Below are 25,022 nucleotides of genomic sequence, written 5' to 3'. Positions count from 1 at the left end.
TTCTCTGCCTATACCTACACTTACCTGTCCATTTCCTTTTAAAGTGCTCCAAAGGTTCATAGAACAGTATGTAACTTCCAAGGGATCTACATAATATGATCTCTCACCATTGCTGTTTCTTTAGTCACTGAGTGCCCAGCCTTGAAGAGTCCTGAAAGAGGGAATATGAACTGTCTAAAGGAAAACGGTCACCCATCCAGCTGTAGCTTCAGTTGTGAAGAGGGGTTTAGACTAAAAGGGGAAAAAGTGGTCTGGTGTACAGCATCTGGAGCCTGGACAGCCCCAGTCCCACTGTGTGAAGGTGAGTGTGGGACAGTCATGGAGATGCCATAGCCCACTGCAGGTCTGGATGACATCGTTGAGTGTGGGCAGGATTTCCAGCAATGGAACCTGCTTCTCTATCTGCCACTCAGCCACAACCTTGGATCCCACGGCCCTCTGGGACAGTGAGAGGGTGTCTGGCTTTAGAAAGACAAGAGCCTGGGATATCATGGCAACACATCAGAAGAAAAAGAGCTGGAGCATCCAGGGGTAGAATGTGGGAAAGTACAGGAAGAAAAATCACTGTATATTCTAAAACCTTCAGGCTACCATGAAGAAAGATTGGGACTCAGCTCAAGCCTGTCCAGATGGCCTCTCCAATTAATAATAAAGCACTTAGTGCTTTAAAGTGTGCAAAGTGCTTTACAGTTATTATCTCATTTGAGACTCACAACAACCCTGAGAGTTGCTATTATCATCCCCATTTTACAGATGAGGAAACTAAGGCAAAGAGAGGTTAGGTGATTTGCCCAGGGTCACACAGCTAGTAAGCATCTGAGTCTGGATTTGAACCCAGGTCTTCCTGGCTCCAGTTTCAGCGCTCTAATAACTGCATTATCTAGCTGCTTGGTTCTTGTAGTCTCTATTCCCACAGACTTTCCCTTCACAGGAGATACTCCACCTTTGTTCTCTGCTTAAACGTACAGTTTTTCTTTTTCCTTAGCAATGATCTGTTTACTCCTGCTTTTTCTCCATGCTTTTATTCCATGCTTTTCACGTGGAGGTGCCATGAACTATGTATACTCACATGCTATCTTTGCATACAATTCCACCTGCAAATTCTCTTACAAAGCTGGTCATAGGGTGCGTGGCTTTCAGACATTTCAGTGCTTGGCATCTGGCCAATGGACATCACCAATGCCAACCTGCCAAGACACATCTTTCTAATGGCGGCTCCAAATAGGGCCTGAGAAGTTTTTCCTATTATACCCACCAGTCACCTTCCCAGCTCCAATGTGTTGGTCATGAATGGGAGATCAGCTGGTCACAGCCGGGACTAGCAACAGTACAGTGGTGGAAGGGAGCAGGGATTCATGGGCATTGGCTATTGGGAGCAGGTCTATGAAATGCAATACTGAGATGAAGACAAACTGGTTATGACCATAAGTCAATTGCATAAGATAGAGCAAGTTGAATACTCAGTTTTATCACCATTCCCGTAGTGGATGCTTTATAAATGGTTGAAGTGATTTATTGAACAGGGATAGTCGATGTGGGATATATCACAAAAGGCCCAAAACCAAATGTCAAAAGACAAGTGCAATCTACAAAGATGCTTCTTAAGAATGGTACCCTTACATGCCCTAGTTATTCCTAGGTGAACTGTACCTACTCCTAAATCCAGGATTTGTCTGCTAAGGTATTGGGAGGTTGCAATCTATGTGTTATGCATACCAAATGTGTCACAATCACATACACAAGAGATATCCAGCTAGTATATGTGAAGAATGTGCTTAAATTCCACCATGATGGGAAAAACTCATTGTTCTCAAAACAGGAAGAAGAACAAAAAAAACCCCAAAAAACCCCTTCACCCTATTCATGATAGCTCTGAGTATTAGGGAAGAACGTAAAGGTATTTTCCAAGCCAATGAAATCACAGATCCTTAGATTATTGATACATTGATTCCCCCCAATGCCTAGCATAGTGCTCTATACACAGAATAAATGTTTCCTATTGGTGTTGAACTAAACATAGTAACTTAATTAATTCAGCAAATGTTTTTCCATTAGCCATCACTTGTGATCTATTGGAGAGTCCTGCCCACGGAAGCTTGAATTGTTCCTCGTCTCTGACGGAATTCCAGTATAACTCCAGATGTTCATTCCAGTGTGCTAAGGGGTTCGTGCTGAAAGGAGCAGAGACCACTGAGTGTGACGTGTCTGGAACCTGGACAGCTCCAGCTCCAGTTTGTCATGGTATGGGGATATTTTCTTGTTTTGTCTGTTTCTCTTGCTTTAGTGGAAGCAACATGTCATTACAATAATAATAATAATAATGTAGTTGACATATAACATGTTAAGATTTGAAAAGTATAAAAGTATAGATTGTCTCACTTGATCCTCACAAATGTGGCATAGGTGCTATTATTATCCCTTTATAGATAAGGAAACTGAGACTCAGAAAGCGGGAATATCCACTAAGTTTTCTTCCAACTTTAGACCTATGATCCTACAGTTCTATGACCTTGTCTCAACCTCTCTTGAATTTCTGTAAAATGGAGATAATTATACCTGCCCTTCTCACCTGATAAGATAGTTTTGAGTATTAAATTGTGAAACACTTTTGAAACATATAGCATGATTGTCATTATATGTCTTTAGTCCCATTTTATAGAAATGCAACTGAGGCACAGACAGAACAGTGAGATTTAGTAATCATACCACTGGTGCTCCACACAGAAGTTATCTGGTAACAACATAGTATTGCCAATCCTTTTTTCTACCACTCTTCATGATCCCTGGGGCCACTTATGGGACATTTCTGTACTTATTTACACAGCTATAAAAATGAAATTAAGTAGTCACTATCCATCATCAATGGATGATGTGAGCCCTAATGGGATATAATAAGCAGTGGTTAGGTGATATTTAGACAGATCATTGAGCTCCTCAAATGGAATTTCAAAAAGTTATCTAATCCCTCACCTGCTAGCCCCTATGTTCTACTAGCCTCCATACTACTACTATTACTACTATTACTACCACCACTACTACTACTACTACTATCACTACTACTATTACTACTACTATTACCACTACTACTATTACTACCACCATCACTACTACTACTACCACCACTACTACTACTATTACTACCACTACTACTACTACTACTATTCCTACTGCTGCTGCTACTATTACTACTACTACTACTACTATTACTATTACTACCACACCACCACTACTACTACTACCACTAATACTACTATTCCTACTATTCCTACTGCTGGCTGCTACTATTACTACTACTACTATTACTACCACCACCACTACTACTACTATTACTACTACCTCCAAGGGTTTTGTGAAGATCAAATTGAGATCACCTTTAGCACAGTGCCTGCCACATAGTAGGCACTTACTAATCCTCCCTTCGCCCCTCTCTTCCCTTCTTTCTTCCTCCCTTCCTTCCTTTCTCAGCTAAACAGTGTCAGGATTTGATTGCTCCCATCAAGGGACATATGACCTGCTCCCATCCTTTTGGAAACTTCATGTACCAGTCATCATGTATCTTCACATGTAAAGAAGGATTTGTCTCACATGGGCCACAGGAGCTGCACTGTTTGGATACTGGACACTGGACCTCTCCACCACCACTCTGTGAAGGTAAGGTTGCTCCTTTTTCTAACATCTAGGCTGACATTTGAGACATGCATAAATGACCAGTGGCTTAGCATCTTAAAAGTGTTGGACTTCCATAACCACAGGGAGGACAGGACACAGAGAAGAGCAAGAAATGTATTCCACAGTTCAGTACTGTGGAATATAATGGTAGAAGGGTAGGGAGAAGTCATAGTCCTGAGTTGCTCTAAAACGTGTGCAATACTGGGGAGGTATGGACTCAGGAAGATTATGAAGAAGCAGGAAACTAGTGAAGGGAGAGGGAGGGCATAGATCAGCTTGAGAAAAAGAGGCAGCCAAATATTTAAACCTTCATTACACCTCCAAGGAGCCCAGTGCACTTTGTACATACTATAACATCCTTTGTGAAATAGGACATGTTTTTAATGATGCTTGTTTAATAAATAAGGAACCTGAGATGATGAGAAAAGGGAAACCACTTTCTCAACATCCTTCAGTGGTTCCAGAATAGAGTTGGCACAAGAGTCCAAGTCTCTTGAATTCTGTCTCCTAGATTAACATCTTCTAAAATCTTATATATAGCAATAGGCTGACTGTCCTGACTCATTTTACCATCACCATTCCACTCTATACATCCACCCCTCACAAGGTCTTAGCTATAGAGCTAGAAAAGAATTTGAGGGCCATCTAGTACAACCCTTTCATTTTACAGTTGAAGAAACTGAGGCCCAGAGAGGTTAAATGTTTTTTTCCCAAGATCACTTGTCTAATAAATACCAAAGGTGGGATTTGAACTCAGGTCCTTGGACTTCAGTGCTTTTTCCATTGAACAGCACTGTGGTTCTCTACTTACACTGGCAGTAAATACTTTAGCTGTTTATGGTAAACTGTTGTTCTTAGTGTTTACCTTTGTCAGATTTGTCTGTGCTAAAGTGATAGTTTCTCAAGGGCAGAGATTATGTATCCTGCCTTAATTTATATAACATCTAGTAGAGTCTTTGTTGTTGTTCAGTTGTTTTAAGTCATGTCTGACTCTTCATGACCCCATTTGGGGTTTTCTTGGCAAAGATACTGGAGTGGCTTGCCATTTCCTTCTCCAGCTCATTTTACAGATGAGGAAACTGAGGCAAACAGGGTTAAGAGACTTGCCCAGGGTCACACAGCTAGTATATGTTTAAGACCAGATTTGAACACAGGTGTTCCTGGCATGGCGCTTTATCCACTGTGCCACTTAACTGCCCAGTGGAGACTTAAAGACAAAAAGAGGGAGTTACCTTTTTTTTTCTTTAGCTATGGATCAAACCATTGACCACAGCACTTTTAGCACAAAGCCTGTGATAATGAATCACACACACACACACACACACACACATCCCAAGACAATTTTCAGTGCCATATATGGGTGAACATGGTGTTAAGGAGAACCCAAATAGCATGGGTCTTTAGGTACCAATGGCTCTTCTGTATAGGTTGAAGGATGGGGTAATAATTGGTGGACCCAACTACAGGTTCTCACCACCAACTCTCAACTCTTGGCCAATTTCTGTAGCCCACCCTATGGGGCATCAACAACTGGAGGACCCAACATGAGAGAATCACAGGTATAGGGTGGAGGGGAGCAGTTAGGCAAAACTTCTGTCATCACCAGAGCTTTTGTGAAATTGAAATTAAAAGTCATTGCCACGTATCACGGGTGTTCTCAGTGCAACCCGAGTTTACCATTTGTTGCTACTTCCTGTGCCCTGTTTCCTACCAGCTGTAATTTTGTGTTTCACTCTGGCTGATCTGTCCCTTAACCTCTTTGTCTTCATTTCTTTCCCTGGCTCCATGTGCTATGAACACTCTACAAAGGTGGACTAGATTGGACAATGGAAAGGGGCCTGAGCCCATTAACTTACAAAGAAGTGGGAAACTAGTGGAGGGAACAGGAGGGCATAGTCCAGTTCTAACCGGTGAGATGCTGCTTACCCAGAGTCAGGAGTCACTTTTTCTTCTTAATGCTGATTTCCCTTTCATTCCCCATCCTATTTGCACCTCTACTGTTGCTGTCAGAATACAAAGACATAATACATTGGGAAACATATTTCTGGGAACTTTTTTCTTTCCCTTTTCAGTTTGCATGGATGTTGTCTAGTTGAGAGCCAACTTACAATAAACACATTTTACATTCAAACAAAAGATCAAGAATTTGGGACAAAGTGACTTTTTGGCACTATATATATATATATTTTATACACACACACACACACACACACACATATATATATACACACACACATACACACACATCTTACATGTTGGGTCTACTGATTTCCTTCTTTGGTTAGGTTTTTTGTTTTGTTTTGTTTTGTTTTTGCTTTTTGTTGGCTTTTGTTTTGCTAAGTTCTTAAATGATGAGACTTCCAAGAGTCCACAGACCCAATAGCTGCATTTCTCCATCAGATTCTCATCAGAAAATGTCCAATGTCAGTTACTTTCTAACTCTGGGAGGGGGATGATAAGGAGAGCTCCTGAGTGCATAAATACAAAATAATTCACAGGCTGTTGTGTTCTGAAATAAACGTTTTTCAAGCTTTACCACTTCTCACTGCAGCTATTACATGCAAGCCTTTGTTGACACCTGAGGAAGGAACAATGACCTGTGTCCATCCTTTTGGAGATTCCAGCTACAAATCTACTTGCCAATTTAGCTGTAATGAGGGATTTTCTTTAATTGGATCAGACAAACTGCACTGTACTATTTCTGGACACTGGACAGCTGACCCACCAACATGTCAAGGTAGGATGACCTAGTCCTTATTTGTTTCTTTTTCATGTGTCATCATAAGACCCAAGAACAAAGATAATAACTTCATTTAACTACTCCATGCTTTCTGCTGAGCCTTATGCCAACTACTTTTGGATCAGTTGTTGACATTTCAGAATCAGCTTATCAAGATTCCTAATTTAGGAGGCAAGAAGTAACCCAAAGATGTGTTTCTGTAAATGTATTAAGAATCTAAGAACATCTTCCCCTGGAAAATTTCTCTAGATAGCTTTCAGAAATAAGGAGATATATTATGTCATATTTACAGGGACAAGTACAGACTAGGTGAATCCTTGAAATTACTTTATTTTCATCATTTGAGCTTCCACATATGCATAGAATCCGGAATGAAGGAATAGTTTTCCGCCATTTTGGAAGATGACTATGACATCGAGTCCTCTTTTCCAGTGGTCTTTCCATGAACAACAAGCCAATTTTCTTTCAGATTCCCTACTATTCTTCTGCTGGACACTCTAGGCTTCATTAATTCCATGAACCATTCATTTGGCAGCCAGTAAGCTTCCACAGTTCTTAAGGGGATAAAAAAAGTTTTGAGATAATCCTCCTGGAGTGACAATAAAGAGAGACAGAATTTCTCTCACTCTTTATTGAGCTATTCTCACATTGTGCTGTCTGGGTGGATAATATATCTGTTTTGCTGGTTATCTGTCTAGAGGACTATTAGACTCACAGATGAAAGATACCTCTGACGTTATCTAGGACAATCTCCTCAATTACAGACGGAGACATTGAGCTCATTTTCACGAGGCATCACTCCATTTTGGACCAGATGTGATTTCATCAGAATAATAAGTTCTTGGAGAGGAAACTCCCTCTACCAATGTATGTAACTCTGCAATTTATAGTATTAGTGGGACAGTAAGAGGTTAAGAAACTCTCCCAGGGTTATATGTCTCCCAACTCATATGTTTCAGCAGGAAGTTGGGAAGGCAGGTCTTCCCGACTGAGGCCATCTCTCTAGCCTTTATCTGTGGTTTAATCATTTCTTCCTATTAGTTTTCATTACCCAATTTACAAACTTACAACAAATGTTATATTCGGCCTGGGCATTGGGGTGGACTAATGACATTTCAATGATAATAATAATTAAGATTTATATAGTTTACAAATATCTCACTTTATCCTCACAACAATCCATCCTGCAAGGAAGATGCAATTATTATCCCAATTTTATAGATGAGGAAACTGAGGTATAGAGGGGTTAAGTGACTTGCCAGTGTCACATAGCTAGTTAGTGACTGAAACTGGATTTGAACTCAGGTCTTCTGGACTCCAAGCCTGATGCTCTAACCACTGCACCAGCTAGCTGCACAATTCAAAAATGCCTTAAAATATTTCTAAAGCAGTGATAGAAATATATTTATCATAATGTCGCAAATATAGTGTCTCTAAACAGACTGTAGCTATTTAAATCTCTTCGTCAGAGGACTGTCATATGATCACAAGATCCGGGTAGCTTTTCTCAGTTTCCTAATCATAAGCAAGGAATAACAAGGAGGCTAGCGTCACTAGATTGTAGGGTATGTGGAATGGATTAAGGGCTAAGAAGCTGACGGTAGATCAAGTAAAATCACAACTAAATCATAGGATTATCATAGATTTAGGGCTGGAAGTCTGCTTAGAGGTCAGTGAGTTCATTCCCTTCATTTTACGGGCAAGAAAACTGAGGCCCAAAGAGATTAAGTAATTTGCCGACAGTCACACAGGTAATAAGTGGTGGAACCAGGATTTGAACCCAGGTTGTTTGACTCCAAATCCAGCGATCTTTTCACTGCTGAGATCCCTTCCAACTCTAAGATGCTATGATTCTAAGAACAGATACATTTTTACAAATTTTTTCTTGGAAAGACTACTCAAAATGCACAACAAATCAGTGCCTCATCTTTGTATCTGAAAGTCAGAACTGTTAGTAGGTGTTCAGATAATAAAGCCAAGGACATTCATTTCTGTTTTAATTTTTTTAAATTTCTGATCATTTCTAGTTTTATTATCTTATCTGGCCACATTTTGTACCCATTATTCCATACTAGCAACTTCACAAAAGGTTGTCACCCACGCCAAGAATGCACTTTCCACCTTCCTCCTTCTCACATTCAATCCTTAGCTTTTTTCAAGGCTCAATTCCTACCCAGAGTCCTTCCTGTTGTATTCATGTATCTGTATACCTACCATAACCCACCAATAGAATATAAGCCCCTTGAGGCCAGGGACTGTTTTGTTTTTGTCCCTAGAGCCTCAAACATTAATAAATGTTAGTTGAGTTAAGTTGAAAAGCAGTTGAGAAAACATGAGTGGATTATAGGATCATAGGTTTAACTTTAAAAGACTTTAAAAGTAGTAGTCTATCTTTAAAAGTAATAGTCTAACCTCACCATTTTATAAAGGAGGAAACAGAGTTTAAGTGATTAGAACAGGGGGTCACACAGCTAATTAGTGTCTGAAGCAGTATTCAAACTCAGGTCATCCTGACCCTAAATCCAACACTCTATCCATTATACCACCCAGTTACCTAGAACAAAACAATCATTCTATTTTTGAGTACAACTAAAAGACTGCTCCCCAAGAACTGTGTCACAGCCTTCTCTTTATATGCAGATTGTACATAATTAATCAATTCATGGAACCTACATATTGCATTACAATAGTGCCCTCTACTGTCTAGTAACCATAATACTATAGTAATACAAGCAAAAAAATTCTTTATTCTGCCCATCCCTCCCCCTTTAAATGTAACAAATAATCCATTCCAATGAGAAATTAGGCCAAAGTTTCATTATTGCTCTCAGATAATGGAGTCTTAACTGAATTTAACTAATGCAGCAATCCTTTCCAAAAGGTAACCTGACAAAATTCTCTCATCATTCTTCATTATCCTTTATAAATTCCCTAACTCCTGGGGGTTTCCTCTTATTTTACTGTTCTGATGAAATTAATTATAATGAAATGGACAAAAAGAAGAAAGAGGAAATTGAAGAAATAGCCATCTAGAGGAGAGAAATTTTCAGTCTTGAGTTGAAAATTGTGTACCTGTAGACAGCACAGTTCTTAATCTGGAGTCCATGAACTTTCTTTTTAAAATATTAGGATAATTGCATTTCTTTTTTGAAATTTATTTTATTTTCAATTTGGGGAACAAAACAAGCATTTCTATAAAAGAGTATAATGAAAATGATTATTGCACATGAAACTGCAAATCTACCATGTACAACTTGCTATTCCCTCCAAATATACAACAGTTATATAATTTTCTTTTTTTCCTTTTTTCTTTTCCTTTGAATCCTATGTATTTTTACTTTCTGCATTCAAAAACATTATTCTGAGGAGAGGTCCCTAGAAATTTCTAGACTGAAAAAAGTGGTTCATGACACACACAAGAATTTAATAACTCGTAATTTATAATCACTCATGATCTGGGGGAGATATAAATGAAGGTTACCATGTTAGACAGTCAATGACCTGTCTATTTATCAAAGGAGGTCCTGAGCAAATTGGGTTGAAAAGAAGACTTTACACTTACTACTTTCCTCTATCTGAAGAATGCAGCTGTTCAGCAGGTCACCAGGGATGCTAGTGGAAGTCCCAGATCTGGCTTGGCTTGAGTCTTCCATTGAGGTTCTACTCTAATGCCCTCTGGTGGCAGGGAGGTGATCTTGGGTTGTTGCAGCCTTTGGCAGATTGTAGCAAGTTGGAGGGCTTTTTCAGAAACTGATTAGAGAGACCATGTATCCATTGGCTGAAGACATGTTTAGCTTACAATGGGGAAGCTGGTTAGCCAACAATGAATAACATCATGGTGTGTTGCATAGTGGAAAACACACTGCATCTGGAGTCAAAAGGACATGGGTTCAAGTGTTATTTTCAATATATGCCAGCTATGTGACCTTGGACAAGTGACTTAGTCTCTCTGAGCTGTGGTTTCCTCATATGAAAAATAGAGACAGTCATATTTGTGCTCTGTGTGTTTTAAAACCATTAATTACTTTTTCCAACTGATTTATTTTAATACAGCAAAATTGCCTCTCCCCCCTCAAATCTGCCATCTTGAAAGATCGTCTTCCCTTACTATTGGCTTTTTTTTTCTGCTGGTTTAAGAGTGTGTCACCACTTAGGTTAACAAATACCATCTCCTCTAGGGTCATCTTTAAGGATAAGCAGCTTGATATGGTCTCCCCCAACTACAGTCCCTAGCAAAGTATAGCTGTGTTTGACCTTATTGCCCCCACCCCTATCCCTGCTCCAAGTATCCTTCATTAAAGTCAAGTGCCATCCAGGAGAGGGAAATTTGTTTTCTCATAGTAGTCTAAATATGATAACGGAGATAATTCTAATAAGTTATGGATATGACAATTTCCTTTTACGTTTGGACACTTTTTTCCTGGTCCTTTGATTGAGAGGATCCTATTGCTTTTGTTTGCAGAAACTGGTATCTATAACATTGGATCCATAGAGAGATAACTCCTATCAACCCATATTCTCTAAGAATTGACCTGTGGCTTTATGGTATAATGAAATCCATCCATGTGATAAGGAGCCATTTTAGTCTATGTGGGGAAGGATGAGGGGAGTGATAGATACCCATCTCTTCTTGTTCTTTCTTGGATGTTTACTGTTAAAAGTTTTTAAGTGATAATAAGAATCTGATTTAAACCAGTATTATCTATTCTGTTCAAAATCGAATGAGAGCAAATGAGAGATTTATAAATCACTTAGCACAGTGCCTAGTACATAGTAGGCACTTAATAAATGCAACTCTTCTCTCTGGGAACAGTCAAGGAAGGACCAGCCCTGAAAGGGTCTGTGGAGCTGATTGAATCCTTCCCCTTTTCAGAAGTAGGAAATGATAGCAGAGAAGTCCTAGCACAGATGGGAGACCAGGAACATGCCCTCTCTGAAATAAACTTGAATTTATTCTGCATATACTTCTAAGCATACAAATTGTTTCTGTCTATAATATGGGAACTTCTTGAAAGGAGGGATGGTTTCATTCTTGTCTTTATATTCCCAGTGCCTAGCTTGGTGTCTGACACAAAGAAGGCCATAATAAGTAAAGGCTGTGTGATGGAATAAGTTTCAGGAACCCACAGAAAAGGGAACAAGCAAAGGTTAACAGATAAGAGACAGTGGGAAAGAATGTCAGTATTAAAAATAAGGTCAAAACCAGAAATCCACAATCAGGTTACAAAGTCTGGACTTTGAGCTTCAAATAGACCATGCTGGGAAATGGACATGGGGTGGGAAGGGAGAGGGAGAAGGAGAGACAGGAAGGGAGGGAGGGAGAGGGAGAGGGAGAGAGAGAGAGAGAGAGAGTGTTCATTCAATTGGTCATACTCAAGAGCTTCATGGGAACAAGGAGTATTAAACTAAGTATCACATTACCTAGGCTGGCCCAACTCCCTTCAGCTCATTAGCTCTTCCTGCTTCCCCTTCTGCATTAACCTTTGCAAAATCCATGAGATTACAGATGAAGACCAGTTATTTACTCTAACATGGAGAAGTTAATGAAATTTGGACTTCTGAATTACTAAAATGTTGATGATTACAATGATTATTATTAGCAGAGTCATTTGTTAATCTATTCCTAGACCAGAATTTTGACCATTTTTTTGCTACATTTTCTAATGCTTTGCACTGTCTAAATTTAAATGACTCAGGTAAAGAACTATCTTCCACTTAGCCTAACTGATCATTGCCTTAGCTAACAGCTCTTACCAATTAGAAAAAGTCTTTAGCTCTGTGCATGATATAGTTCGTTGTGATAAGGAATGCAATAAAAAAGTTTCTTTTGTGAGCTAATCTCAAGAAATTTTGTTTTATGTTCCAGCAATCAAATGTCCACCATTAATTGCCCCACCCCAGGGGATGCTCCAATGTTCTGGGGCACATGGAAACTTGGGATATAACTCCACCTGTGACTTCTCCTGTAAGAGAGGACTTATGCTAATGGGTGCCCAGACAGTCAAGTGTACAGCTTCTGGATCCTGGACAACCCCCCCTCCATATTGTAAAGGTAAATTATCAATGTTCACAATTGTATAATAATTTATGGTTTATGAAATGCTATACTCTCACCAAGGGTAGCTAGGGGTAGTCAGAAAGACTCATCTTCCTGAATTCAAATCAGACATTTACTAGCTGTGTGACACTGGGCAAATCATTTATCCCTGTTTGCCTCAGTTTCCTCATCTGTAAAATGACCTGGAGAAGGAAATGGCAAACCGCTCCAGTATCTTTGCCAAGAAAACCTCAAATGAGGTCATGAAAAGTCAGACACAACTGAAAAACAACTGAACAACTGAAATACTCTCACCAGATCTACGTACAAGTAAAGTTCCATCATATTGTGTCCATTTTACAGAGGATAAAACTGAGGTTCAGAGGGGTTGAGATGACTTGTCCACAACAAGTGGAAGACCAGGAATCAGACCTACTATCTTGCAGGCCAGCACTCTTTATACTGCCTCATTACATGCAGTAGTGTTGCCACTGGGCTAGGTGGAATGGGAATCATAGTTTGGCAATGTTCACTTTTGGAAGGGAAAGGGTGCCAGTCAGATTGAAGATTAACATGAGTTCTTAGGGAGCTAGTTCAGCAAAACGGCTTTCATAATAGGTCCATGACTTGTGAACCTTCTATTTTGATATTCTAGCCATTAAGTGCCCAGTATTAGATGACCCAGAGTGGGGGAGTCGGGAGTGTTCCTACAACCAGGGAGACTCCAAGGACAGCTCTATCTGCCATTTTACCTGTGACAAGGGCTTTGTGCTGAAGGGATCTGACAGTGTGCAATGCTTAACATCTGGCCGGTGGACAGCACCTCCTCCAACTTGTGAAGGTAAAGTGTGGCTAAACCTGAATAAATGAGTGAAGGGGAGTAAAGAGTCTAGGATAATGAACTTGGGAGATTGGAAATACGGTGATGCCTTTGCTTTGAGATGATAGTTAAACCCATGGAAGCTGATGAGGTTAACAAGGGAGAGTATTGAGGGAGAAGAGGGACTAGAACAGAACCTTAAGGAACACCGCAAATGAGAAGGGCATATTGTAGAGGATGAATCAGCAAAGGAAACTGAAGAGTGATCACACAGGTAAAGTAGGACTAGGAAAGAATAGCGTCACCAAAACAAAACAAAGAAAAGAAAGCATTCAGATAGAGAGGCAATAGTGTTAAGCGAAGCAAGTATGTCAAGAGAGATGAGGGCTGAGAAAAGTCCATCAGGTTTGGTGGTTAAAAGATCATTGATAATTTGGAAGAGATTAGCTTCAATTGAATGAGGATATCAGAAGTCAAACTGGTGAATAGGGTTCAGGTTTGTATAATAGGAGGACTGGTTAAAAGAATCAGCAATGTTTTGCCTAGAGAAGATTTGGGGGGGAGAAGAAAGGTAATAACTGTCATTAAGTGTGTGAGAAATTGTCATGTGTAAAGATTAGACCTGTTTTATGTGGCCCCAGAGTTAGACCTTAGGATAAAGAATAGATGTTGCAAAGAGAAGAAAATAAACTTGATTCAAAGGAAAGAAACTGTCAATTAGAGCTATCCCAAAGTATAATGGCTTTTCTCAAGAAGTAATGGGTTCACCCTCTTTGAAGATTTTGTAAAATTTTCTTGACATGTAACTGGGGAAAAATGAAATACTATTACATTTTGTAACAGAATGCAAAGAGGGTCAAAGAAGGCAGATGGTGAAATTAATGCAGAGCTGGGCTTTGGCAAGGCATTACCAGGGATAGGACAAGAGGGCAAGGGATTCATGGAGGGAAGAAAACATGTAATAGAATTAGTTAACCAATTGAAAATTGATCAAATCTTGTTTCTAGGTATTATCAACCACCAAACTGTATTTGAATACTTCTGTATCCCCAGCACTGATTCTCTGAATACCATGGTATCTTTTGCCATGTATAAAGTTAGAAGGGTTGGTGAGGTTTTGAGTGGGAGGAACTTTATAGAGGTTGGTAACTCAGTCTGACTTCTGTCCTACTTTATGGATTGTTGGTGATAATAGTCCAGACCTGTGATTTCATAAGTGTCAGGAACTCTGGATGTGAAAACTCCTGTCCACAGATGCAATCTGGCCATTTGTTTATAATTTCATCTTAGAGAGTTGCACTGAGAGGTTAAACAACTCACCCATGGAAATACAGTATTAGTATAGTATAAATTTATAGAGGTAGAGACTTGAACCAAAGTCTCCCTGATTTCAAGGCTGGCCCTCTAGCCACATGCTGCCTTCACAAATAAACTTCATGTTTATATCTGAATAAAAGAATGCTTTCTCTAAGGGCAAGTATATTTTATTAATACTGCTTATTACCGTCATATACATTTATCCAGAATAGAAATGAAGTGATGCTGATTTTTTTCTTAGTTTCACTTTCCCCCCCCACATTTTCTCTGCAGTTGTCAAATGTCCAGAACTGACTCCTCATAAACCAATGCTGATGAATTGCTCTCACCCCTTGGGAAAGTTCAGTTATGAGTCCACGTGCATCTTCTATTGCCCTGAGGGTCAAGTGTTGAACAGCTCCCCAGAAATAAAGTGCCAATCAGAAGGCAACTGGTCAAAAAAGATGCCAACCTGCCAAGGTATATTAATCTAATGGGTCAAAATACCACCTTAATGTAGCAGGCCATAGAATCAGTGCTGCTTCTATGGCTCTTTCTAACAGGACTCCCTCTGGACCTTGCTCCATGTTTTCATGAAATTTCTTTCACCTTGGAGGGAACAATGTTTTTTGCTTCAAACATGAAGAGATGGAGTTTAAATTTAACAGCTTTGCCAACCAATTACTACTCATTTTTTAACTTTCCGTTTCATTAAATGAATCCATCTTACTCACTTGTAACCTGCTGTTTAACCTAGCCCAGGAAATTGTGGGCATTTAAAAGTTTGGATTCATCTCATTTAGATATCAGATTTTCGATTCATGAGGTAATATTACCCAAGAGTTTGGATTTTCAATCCTGCACTTTCACATCTCCAACTGACTATTGAACATCTTGAACTATATTCCTGTAGATCTCTTAAGCTCAACGTGTCCAAAATTTCACTCATTAGCTTCCCCTCTAAATCCTCCACTTTTCCTAATTTCCTTATTCTGTCAAACCATCCTCCCATTTCTCCAGGTGCATTATCTCAGTGTCATCCTCAACTCTTCACTCTCACCCCACACGGCCAAGCTATTGCCAAGTCCTGTGGCTTTTATCTTCACAACACCCCCTTTATACGTCTCCTTCTCTCCCCTTACTCTGCCACCATCCAGGGCCAGGCCTTCATCTCCTCATGCCCAGACCATTGCAATAGCCTGTCAGTGGGTCTGCCTGCCTCAGGCCTTTTCTCACTCCAGTCTACTCTCCATCAGCCATCAAGTTGATATTCCCAAAGTACAAGTCTAACCATATCACCTTCCTAGTCAATAAATTCCAGTGGTTCCCTATGCCCTCCAGAATCAAATATAAAATCCTCTTTTTGGCTTTTAAAGCTCTTCATAATCTGGTCCCTTCTACCTTTATAGCTTTTCACACCTTAATCCATTCCATATACCCTGCAATGTAGTGACACTGGCATCTTTCTTATTCTTTGCACAGGGTGCACCATCTCTTGACTTTATGTTTTTATTGTGTGACCTCTATGTTTTATTTCTCTCCTTCATTTATGCCCCCTGTCTTCTCTGGCTTCCTTCAAATCATCTTTGTCAAGAAGCTTTTCTCATTCCCCCATAATGCTAATGCCCATGTTCTGTGATTATTTCCTTTTTACCCTGCTGATATCTTGTTTGTACATAATTGCTCTATACTGTATCTTCCATTAGATTGTGAATTCCTTGAGGACGGACTGTTTTTTTTTCCTTTCCTTGTATCTCCCATACTTAGCATACTACCTAGTATACAGTCAGTGCTTAACAAATGCTTGTCAACTTGATTTGTCTGTGTGGAAACTCCCTTCCCTCATGCAGATTACAACCAATCTATAATTTAGTAGATGATCTTGAAGAGTTTCTTGACATTAAGAAAGTTTAAATGAACTGCTCACACCACAGACAGTAAGGTCTTCCTGAGTCCAAGGCCATCATTCCTTCCAGCACAAAGCCAGACATATAGTAGGCACTTAATAAATGCTTTTTTGTTGATTGATTATACTATAATGACTCTCATTATCCAATATATCACCTCTCAAAAAAGATATGGATATCCATTATTTATCTGTTTTCCAATATTTCAGTTTACTCTCAGATATTATGGCAGACTTTGGCTCCTCACATATAACCCATTCCAAAGGTATTGGAAGAGAACAAGAAAGGCCTCTACCTTTTTTGCTGGGTAGATCCCCCTTGTAGGAAGCTTTGGGAAAGACAGAGTTGAAAATTACACAGGATAGGAAAACATTAGATAGGTTGTCATCTTCCCCATTGGAAGGAGCTCCATAATTGATGAGATCGCAGATCTATTTGTGTATTTGAGTATTCATGTCTAGTGTGCACTGTGTCATTCCTTTCATTGAGTCCTTACCCAACTCACTTAAGAATTCACTATTAATAAAGTTACTCCCTATTCCCATTATTTTTTTTGTGACATCCATCTCCGGCTTTGCATTCTTCCATTTGCTTCACTCTCAACAACATCAGGACCTTTGATGAATAAAAATACTGACTTCTGCAAGTTGGCACAATTTCATAGTGCTTTGTAGAATCTTGGGGATCCTTTTGGGTGGATGGTTGAAGATTCTGGTACTAACATGCATGGGTGGGATTTATTGCAGCGAACCCCTTGTCCATCCAGGAAGCTCTGACTTACTTTGGAGGAGCCGTTGCATCTGCATCAAGTCTTGTAATAGGTGGTTCAATCTTGGCTCTTCTAAGGAAACGTTTCAGACAAAAAGGTAAGGGAGAAAAGATAAGCTCTTTTTTCTGTCTGTTGTAAGGTATTTGGGGAAACCTCTAATCATGGTAGTTCATGGTGAGGTTGTCTACATGGAAACAAAGTTGAGATCAGCTTAAGTGGTAGCATATCCATCCCATGGGCCAGAGTGAGCAGGGATATGGTATATGGTTCTTCTGGGCAAAGAGGATTAGAGAACTTTACTTCTGTTGACCCTGAGGGTAGGCATAACCCAAGTAAGAGGGATATATTTAATAGAGCAGTTATCAGCTAGTCAACATTTGATAAGCATTGATTGAGCGCTTATTGTGTGCTGAGGCAGCTAGGTGGCACAGAGGATAGAGTGCCAGCCCTGGAGTCAGGAGGACTCGAGTTCAAATCCAGCCTCAGACACTTCCTAGCTGTGTGACCCTAGGCAAGTCACTTAAGGCTGTTTGCCTCAGTTTCCTCATCTGTAAAATGAGCTGGAGAAGGAAATGGCAAAGCACTCCAATATCTTTGCCAAGAAGACCCCAAATGGGATCATGAAAAGTCAGATGTGACTGAAAAAAATTGAACAAATGTGCTGGGCATTGTGCTGGGCACGAAGAATGCAAAGAAAAGCAAAAACAGGGTCCCTGCCCTCTAAAACTCACATTTTAATGGGGATGACAATGTGCAAATAACTATGTATATACAAGATATAAACTATAAATGGGAAATCATCTCAGAGGGAATGAGATGGAGGATGGTGAAGGGCAGGACCAGAGAAGGCATTTTGCAGAAGAAGGATTATTACAAAAATCAACCCTGATCTGAGAGCGGCAGGGGGAGAACAACGTCAGTTCTGTGGGGAAAAGCCTTAACCATTTAAGGGCTCAGCTCTCTAATTACTTGACAGCTCAAAGTTAACAGTGACCAAAGGATTCTAGAACCAGAACATGAAAGACTCCAGAGGCCATGCAGTCTAATCCCCTCGTTTTATAGGTCAGGAAACTAAAACCTAGGAAGTGAAGTGACTTGCCCAAGTTGAAATAAGAAAGAAGCAAAATTTAAACTCATGCCTTCTGACTCCAGTCATGTTGTCTTCCCTGTTCTTTGTGGAAAGTAACTAACAACAAACGGGTGGTTGAGTGTGGGAGAAGAGAGCCCATATCCCTACTATAGGGCATTATGATTAGTGTGTCATTCAAATGACTTAAGGAAGTAATACTTAAATTCCTGACTAATACCTCCTGTCTGATTTAGCTCCATTTCTTGGTTACTTGGGGGAAAAAACCATAGGCACTTACCTAGGACTTTTCCAATTTGGCCCAATACCCCATTTTATAGATAAAGAAACCAAAGTTCAAAAAGACGGTGAGCCTCTCAATATCTTGCAGCTTATGAGACAGCAGAGATTGGAGCCTAGGTTTTCTGACTACAACTATCCAACATGCCATTCCCTTATCTTACCATTTTGGAAGTCACCTTGCTGTTTTTCCCATATCATACCTTTTATTGATGGTCTTTTTTTTTTTTCCTTTTGTACCTTCCTTTTCTTTTAAACCAACTCTTTATATCTTCTCACCTCCTATTATCAGATGATGGAAAAAGGCCCCTGAGCCCTCAAAGGTAAGGTGGAAATATTTTTGTTAATTAACAGACTATGTCATATATGAATTACAAGTCCTAAAATACATGGTTCCTTTTAAATGACAGATACCAAAGCTGTAGTGTTTATAAAGACTATTTACCCAAGTGGGGTTGAAGGGTAAGGTTGCCAGAAACTCAATAGAGGGCTAAATTATTAAAGATTCATGTGGCATAATTTAGAACTATTGTAAGATCCTGTGAAAAAACCCAACAGTGTCCTTTGATGGACATGCATCTTACTTTCAAAAATGAAATTAAGTAAAGGAAGGGGGAAGACTGAGGTCTTTCATTAAATCATGTGTCCCTGCTGGATGTGTTTGAAAAATAAACACTACAATAACTGACCAGTGAAAAGAGCTTCCATTCTTATTCCAATACCATTGTGTTTTCATTCTACAGCGTCATGGGAACTCCTGGAGTTTTTACCAATGTGGCTTTTGACCCAGCTCCTTAAGGTAAGTGGTCTGTGGTGATAACTTTGGAGGGAAAAAGAAGGGGGAGAGAGGGTTATGAATTATGACTTTGGAACTTTTATGAAATGGTCATAAATTGAATTTTGGCTGGAGATAGAGCCAATGATAGAAACTGGATAGTTGGGGTACAGTGGACCCATCATCAATGAACAAGTTATAACTTCAGAGTCTCAATGGAAAACAAGGATAATAATACTTGGACAGTTTACCTGAAAATACTTTGTAAATCTTAAAGCACTATACAAATGAGTTGTTATTATTATTATTATTATTTGTGTGACCTTGGGAAAGTCACTTAATATCTGTGGGCCTCAGTTTAATGAAGGCGTTTGTTCAGATGACCTCTAAGGTCCCTTCCAACTCTGAATCTGCTATGACTTAGATCCAAAGCTAAGGATCACACTAATTTCCACAATAGAAATAATTGAGATGCATAAATAATTTTGCTAGTAAAAATCTCTTCTCTGATACATAATGGCTGTGTGACCCTAGGCAAGTCACAACTTCTGTGCCCCAAGCAATCATCTCAGGCTATAAATTGCAGAGAACAGGTTGCTCTATAGCAGGAGAGGAAGCTTCTCTCAAAGAATCTCTTTCTTCTGATGAAATCAGAGATCTAGTTGTAAAGACAAAGAATTTCACTGTAAGTTGCATTCCTCCTACTGGGTGCTGTTAGGCAAAGCTGAGATGCTCTGTTGAGTCAGTATTGAGCAGGTTGGAATGGCTAGAGGTGGGAGGGTGATAATTCAATGAATTGGAACTTAATCAACTAATTATTCCAGCATGGTAATTGAAAGTTCACGGCTACCAATTGTAGGTTTCCACTGACTCTTCTTAAGCTTGCTACTCTGGCTAATAGGACCAAAGGCTCAAGGAAGAGAAGCTAGTTATGTCGTTAAGGTTTGGAGGATTGAAGACAGTTCTCTCTCGTTTTCACAGACCTGCTCTTCCACAGCAGCACCGTCAACTTTCACAGGATCCCATTTCTGAATATGCCTGTTCCTGCCAGACTTGACATTTGCTGCAGCTTACCATCTGCAGTGTTCTGTAAATAAAAGACATTGGTTTCCTCTAGGTTTCCTCTGCTGCTGGTTCAGTAGGGTTGCCCCTTCCATCCCACCTATCCACAATCCTTCTCCACAGCAAAGCAGCTATAGCCAGGACCAGAAGTTACCAAAGGAGCTGTACCTTTTTCCACCCCAGGCATCACCGTCTGAAATGTCAGTGCTATCCAAAAGGTTTGGGAACTGGGAGCAGCTAGAAAAATCAGACTACAATGGGTACCACATGTTGGAGTGAGAAAATTGAGAGAGTTAAGGAATCAACTTCAGAAACAAAGAGGAGGATCTGGACTTGGAGACACACCTTGCATATGTAATGAATGCTCTTCTGTCTCCAGCCTTTCCCTCTTAGAGAGGCTTTTGACACCTGATGTTGAGGCCTCTCGGTGGCGCCAGATGGTGGAAGAAGATATGGAGTCAACAGAAAAGCCTTCGTCTGCCCACCCTTCACTGATATTCCCCTCCTTCCCTCCCCACACCAGCCCATCCAAGGATTAAAATTCAAATTATATAACCTTCTGCTGACTTATTTAACGATGCACGGTCTACACACATCCCTCCTTTTGTCATTAAAGTTACTATTTGAGTGCAGCAGACCCAATTTGTAACAGTTCTTTAATTAATCTATGAAATATTTATTACAGACCTATCTATCTACATATCTTATCTATCTAATAAGTATGTATTACATACCTATCTACATATCTAATCTATCTAATAAGTATTTATAACATACATGTCTATCTATATAACTAATCTATTAAGTCTTTATTACATATCTATGTACCTATCTAATCTATTAAGTATTTATTACATATCTAATAGTACATACCTATCTATATATCTAATATATCTAATAAATATTTATTACATACTTATCTATCTACATATCTAATCTAATACATATTTATTATATATCTATTACAAACCTATCTACATATTTAATCTATTAAATATTTATTTCATACCTATTACATACTTATCTATCGATATAACTAATCTATCTAATAAGTATTTATTACATACCTAGCTACCTATATATTTAATTTATTAAGTATTGATTAGATACCTACTTGATGTTTAATACTGAGCTCAAAGGACACAAAATTCAGAGAAGTAGCTTCCTTAGATTATCAGTTCCATGCACAGGCCAATTCAGATTTCTTCCAAAGTTAGTTATTGCCAGGCACTGGGGACAAGGGTGAGGGTAGACTGCCCAGATGGGAACAATCTTGTCAATCAAGAGAAGTCATTTGATTCAATAAGCAATGATTGAGTAGCTACTACATATTCTAGGGCTGGGCCAGGCCCTGGGGGGAGTGGGGGTAGGAATACAAACTTGTACAAGTCCCTGACCTTTGTGGTCTCGTAGTCTAGCCAGGGAGATGAGACATATAGACCATTAAAGAGGATGCAGGACATAAATGTGCATGCTGAAGGAGTGATGGAAGACGAGTGCTATGGGGTCAAGGCAAACTTAAGTGAGGAACAAAGATTCACAATCAGAAAGGAGCTTAGAGGTCATCTAGTTGAGTGGTGTCAAATCCAAATAGAAACGGGGACCACGAAACCATACATAAGAATCCCTGCAGGCCACATGTTGAGGTAGAAGACTACATATTAATATTACCTGTGTTTTATTGTATTATTGTTTATTTTGTTAAATGTTTCCCAATTACATTTTAATCTTGTTTGGGCCATACTCAGGAGTGATGCGAGCCTGGGCGTGTTTCGACACCTCTGCTCTAATCCAACTCCCTCATCTGACAAGTGAGGACCACAGCGGTGACATGTTCAAGGTCATGCAGTAAGTGGCAGAGTGGGGATTTAAACCCAGATCCTCTGACTACAAGTTTAAAATGCTTTCTACTGCACTATTTTGCCTCCTAATCTCCCAGAAGATTGTGCTCTCACAATTATGGGAGAGAATTGCATGTGTTTGTAAGGGGAAGAAATCAGACAAGGAAAGATTAAAGATGTATGAGAAGGAGAAGTAATTGATGAAGAAAATTCCAAGAAGAGATCAGAGGGGATAGAATGGGGTGGGGAACCTGCAGCCTCAAGGCCACATGTGACCCTCTAGGTCCTCAAGGGCGGCCCTTTGACTGATTTAGTTGAGGCCGCAAGTTCCCCACCCCTGAGACAGAATCAAGGGCATGGGCAGAAGAGGGGTTTGCCTTGAAGAAACCAGGACAGCCAACTGTTCCTTTGAGACAGGAGTGGGGAAAAGAAATAAGAGGTAAAGAGGATAAATAATATAAACATTTGTGTTTTAATTGTAAATATCTACTGCGACTGTGCAGTGAGATAATGATGAGTTAATGTAAACTCGTGAGGCTATTGCTGGCAAATTGCCTTGTGTGCTTCTCTGTAAATTAGGTGAGCATTAGTCAGTGAGTGGGGACTTGGGGAACATGACAATGTAATGCTGATCTTGCCTAAACCAGACCCCATTGAGGCTTGGGGGATTTAGGGGACTGCACAAGCTGGAAAGCTGTGCCTGTCTCAATTGGCCTGTATCCAGACACAGGGGTTGTTGCCACCCCCCTTTCTTGCTGTCCGCTGTGAGAAGGGTCATTATGGGATCCTGTAGGAATTGATGCTCCCATTATCAGGAATCCATTGAGAAGAATACATTATTATCTAACCCCTGCGAAGCTGTCTTCCTGTCTGCCCATATTAAGAGTGAACCTGTAAAAGGCTGGAGTCCAAAAACTCCAGTGACTCCTGTGTTACAAATACCCAAAAGAAAAATGAGCACTTCCACATATAAAATAAAAAACAAAAAGATTATATATGAATGAATCCCTGAATCTCTATTCTATACCACTGACTTCAAAAAAGAAAAAAAAGCCTAATACTAATAACTTAAAACTGAACTAACACTTTTGGAATTCTCTGTATAATAAATTCAACCCATTATTTTCCTAAAAGAAGTGAGGAAATGGATTATTTTTAAAAGATGTAGAAGAGGCAGCTGAGTGGTACAGAAGATAGACCACTAGCTCTGGAGTTAGGAGGATGTGAGCTCAAATCTGGCCTCAGACACTTACTAGCTGTGTGACCCTGGACAAGTCACTTAACCCCAATTGCCTCCTCCCCAAAAAGAAAAAGATATAGAAAGACATACAAATTGATGCAGAGTGAAGAACAATTTATATTATATCAACATTATAGAAATCAACAGTTTAGAAGACTTTTATAAACTAATGAAGAATGAAATGAGCAGAACCAGAATAATTTCTACACTGATAACCTCACTGTACAAAACAAACTTTGAAAGCTATAAAAATAAGAATATATATTCATTAACACCTTGGAAATCACCTACTCTACAGCAGTTGATATAGCATGCCATACATATGTATGTGTATATATGTATATTTATATACACACACATATTGTTGTGTGTGTGTGTGTGTGTGTGTGTGCGCATGTGTGAACAGCCACTGAGGGAATTTGTTTTGTTTTACTATGTATGTTTGTTTTAAATTTTTTTCTTTTTTTCTGATTTGGGGGAGGGGGAAGAAGAGAAAATCTATTTCTGTTTTTTTTTGTTTGTTTGTTTGTTTTTTAGGCAATTGGGGTTAAGTGACTTGCCCAGGGTCACACAGCTAGTAAGTGTCAAGTGTTTGATCTGAGGCCGAATTTGAACTCAGGTCCTCCTGACTTCAGGGCAGGTGCTCTATCCACTGTACCACCTAGCTGCCTCTGTTAATTTTTTAAAATAGAGAGGTGGGGGGGTACTATAGATGTGAATGTTGCATGCACTTTCATATGGGGTCACTATATTATTAGTTTGACTTAATCATTTTACTTTGTCACACAAGACCTCTCATAAAGTGGAAGTAATCTGTAAATTTATATAATCTAAAAACAAGCATTAATAAAACTAAAAATGACAAAAACAATATAAGAGACACAGCAGGAAGACCAATGTGACTGACCACACAAATACAGGAAAGGAAGTAATGGGCAAGGCTGGAAACAGGTCAGGGCCAGGTTGTAAAGGGCTTTAAACGTCAAACAAAGGAGTTTCTATTTGATACCAGAGGCAACAGGAAGCAATGGGAAATCACTGAAAAGGGGAGTGACGTAGTCAGACCCAGGGGTGTGCTGGTGGATGTTTAACAACCTTGGGAGAAGACAATATAGAATATGCTTTCAAGTTTACTCTGCATTATTACCACTTTCTGTATTATTAACCTTTCCTAACTGTGTCACAAGGCAGGTGGAGGGCATAGAGGATAGAGCACTGGGTTTGCAATCAGGAAGGCTCATTGCTGTCTTTGTGTTTCCAGCACCTAACCCAGTGACTGACACTCATAAGTCATTGTCGTGGATTGATTGATTACTGAGTGTGTTTGCAAGAACACTACCATATCAAAATAGTAAGATATACAACTATAGAGAAGGGAGTGAAAAGAAAAAAACAGACTCTCAGTGTTGGAAGAAATCTCAGAAGTCATTAAGTATAGCTAGTGCTGTGAAAATACACACACACACACACACACACACACACACACACACACACACACAC

At 39.6% G+C, this 25,022-nt stretch overlaps 1 protein-coding gene across 5 annotated transcripts in view; it reads left to right on the top strand.

The window, feature by feature from the left end:
• The window catches only part of SELP (selectin P), a 35,900-nt gene extending 14,822 nt beyond the window's left edge, over positions 1-21,078 (top strand). For 2 of the 5 annotated variants that reach the window (XM_027868620.1, XM_027868616.1), the window contains exons 6-16: positions 125-301; positions 2,056-2,241; positions 3,466-3,651; positions 6,221-6,406; positions 12,276-12,461; positions 13,102-13,287; positions 14,857-15,042; positions 17,216-17,335; positions 18,897-18,927; positions 19,348-19,403; positions 20,361-21,078. In XM_027868620.1, coding sequence (XP_027724421.1) covers positions 125-301; positions 2,056-2,241; positions 3,466-3,651; positions 6,221-6,406; positions 12,276-12,461; positions 13,102-13,287; positions 14,857-15,042; positions 17,216-17,335; positions 18,897-18,927; positions 19,348-19,402 — 1,499 coding nt within the window. In that variant the 3' untranslated portion in view covers position 19,403; positions 20,361-21,078. The other 3 variants (XM_027868618.1, XM_027868617.1, XM_027868619.1) reach the window with 3 other exon arrangements.
• The last annotated feature ends 3,944 nt before the right edge of the window (positions 21,079-25,022 follow it).

This window comes from Vombatus ursinus, unplaced genomic scaffold, assembly GCF_900497805.2.
Source record: "Vombatus ursinus unplaced genomic scaffold, bare-nosed wombat genome assembly UNPS02014789.1, whole genome shotgun sequence".
Classification (NCBI taxonomy): Eukaryota; Metazoa; Chordata; class Mammalia; order Diprotodontia; family Vombatidae; genus Vombatus; species Vombatus ursinus.
Note: the sequence above shows the minus strand (reverse complement) of the source record. Positions and strands in the feature narration are given on the sequence as shown.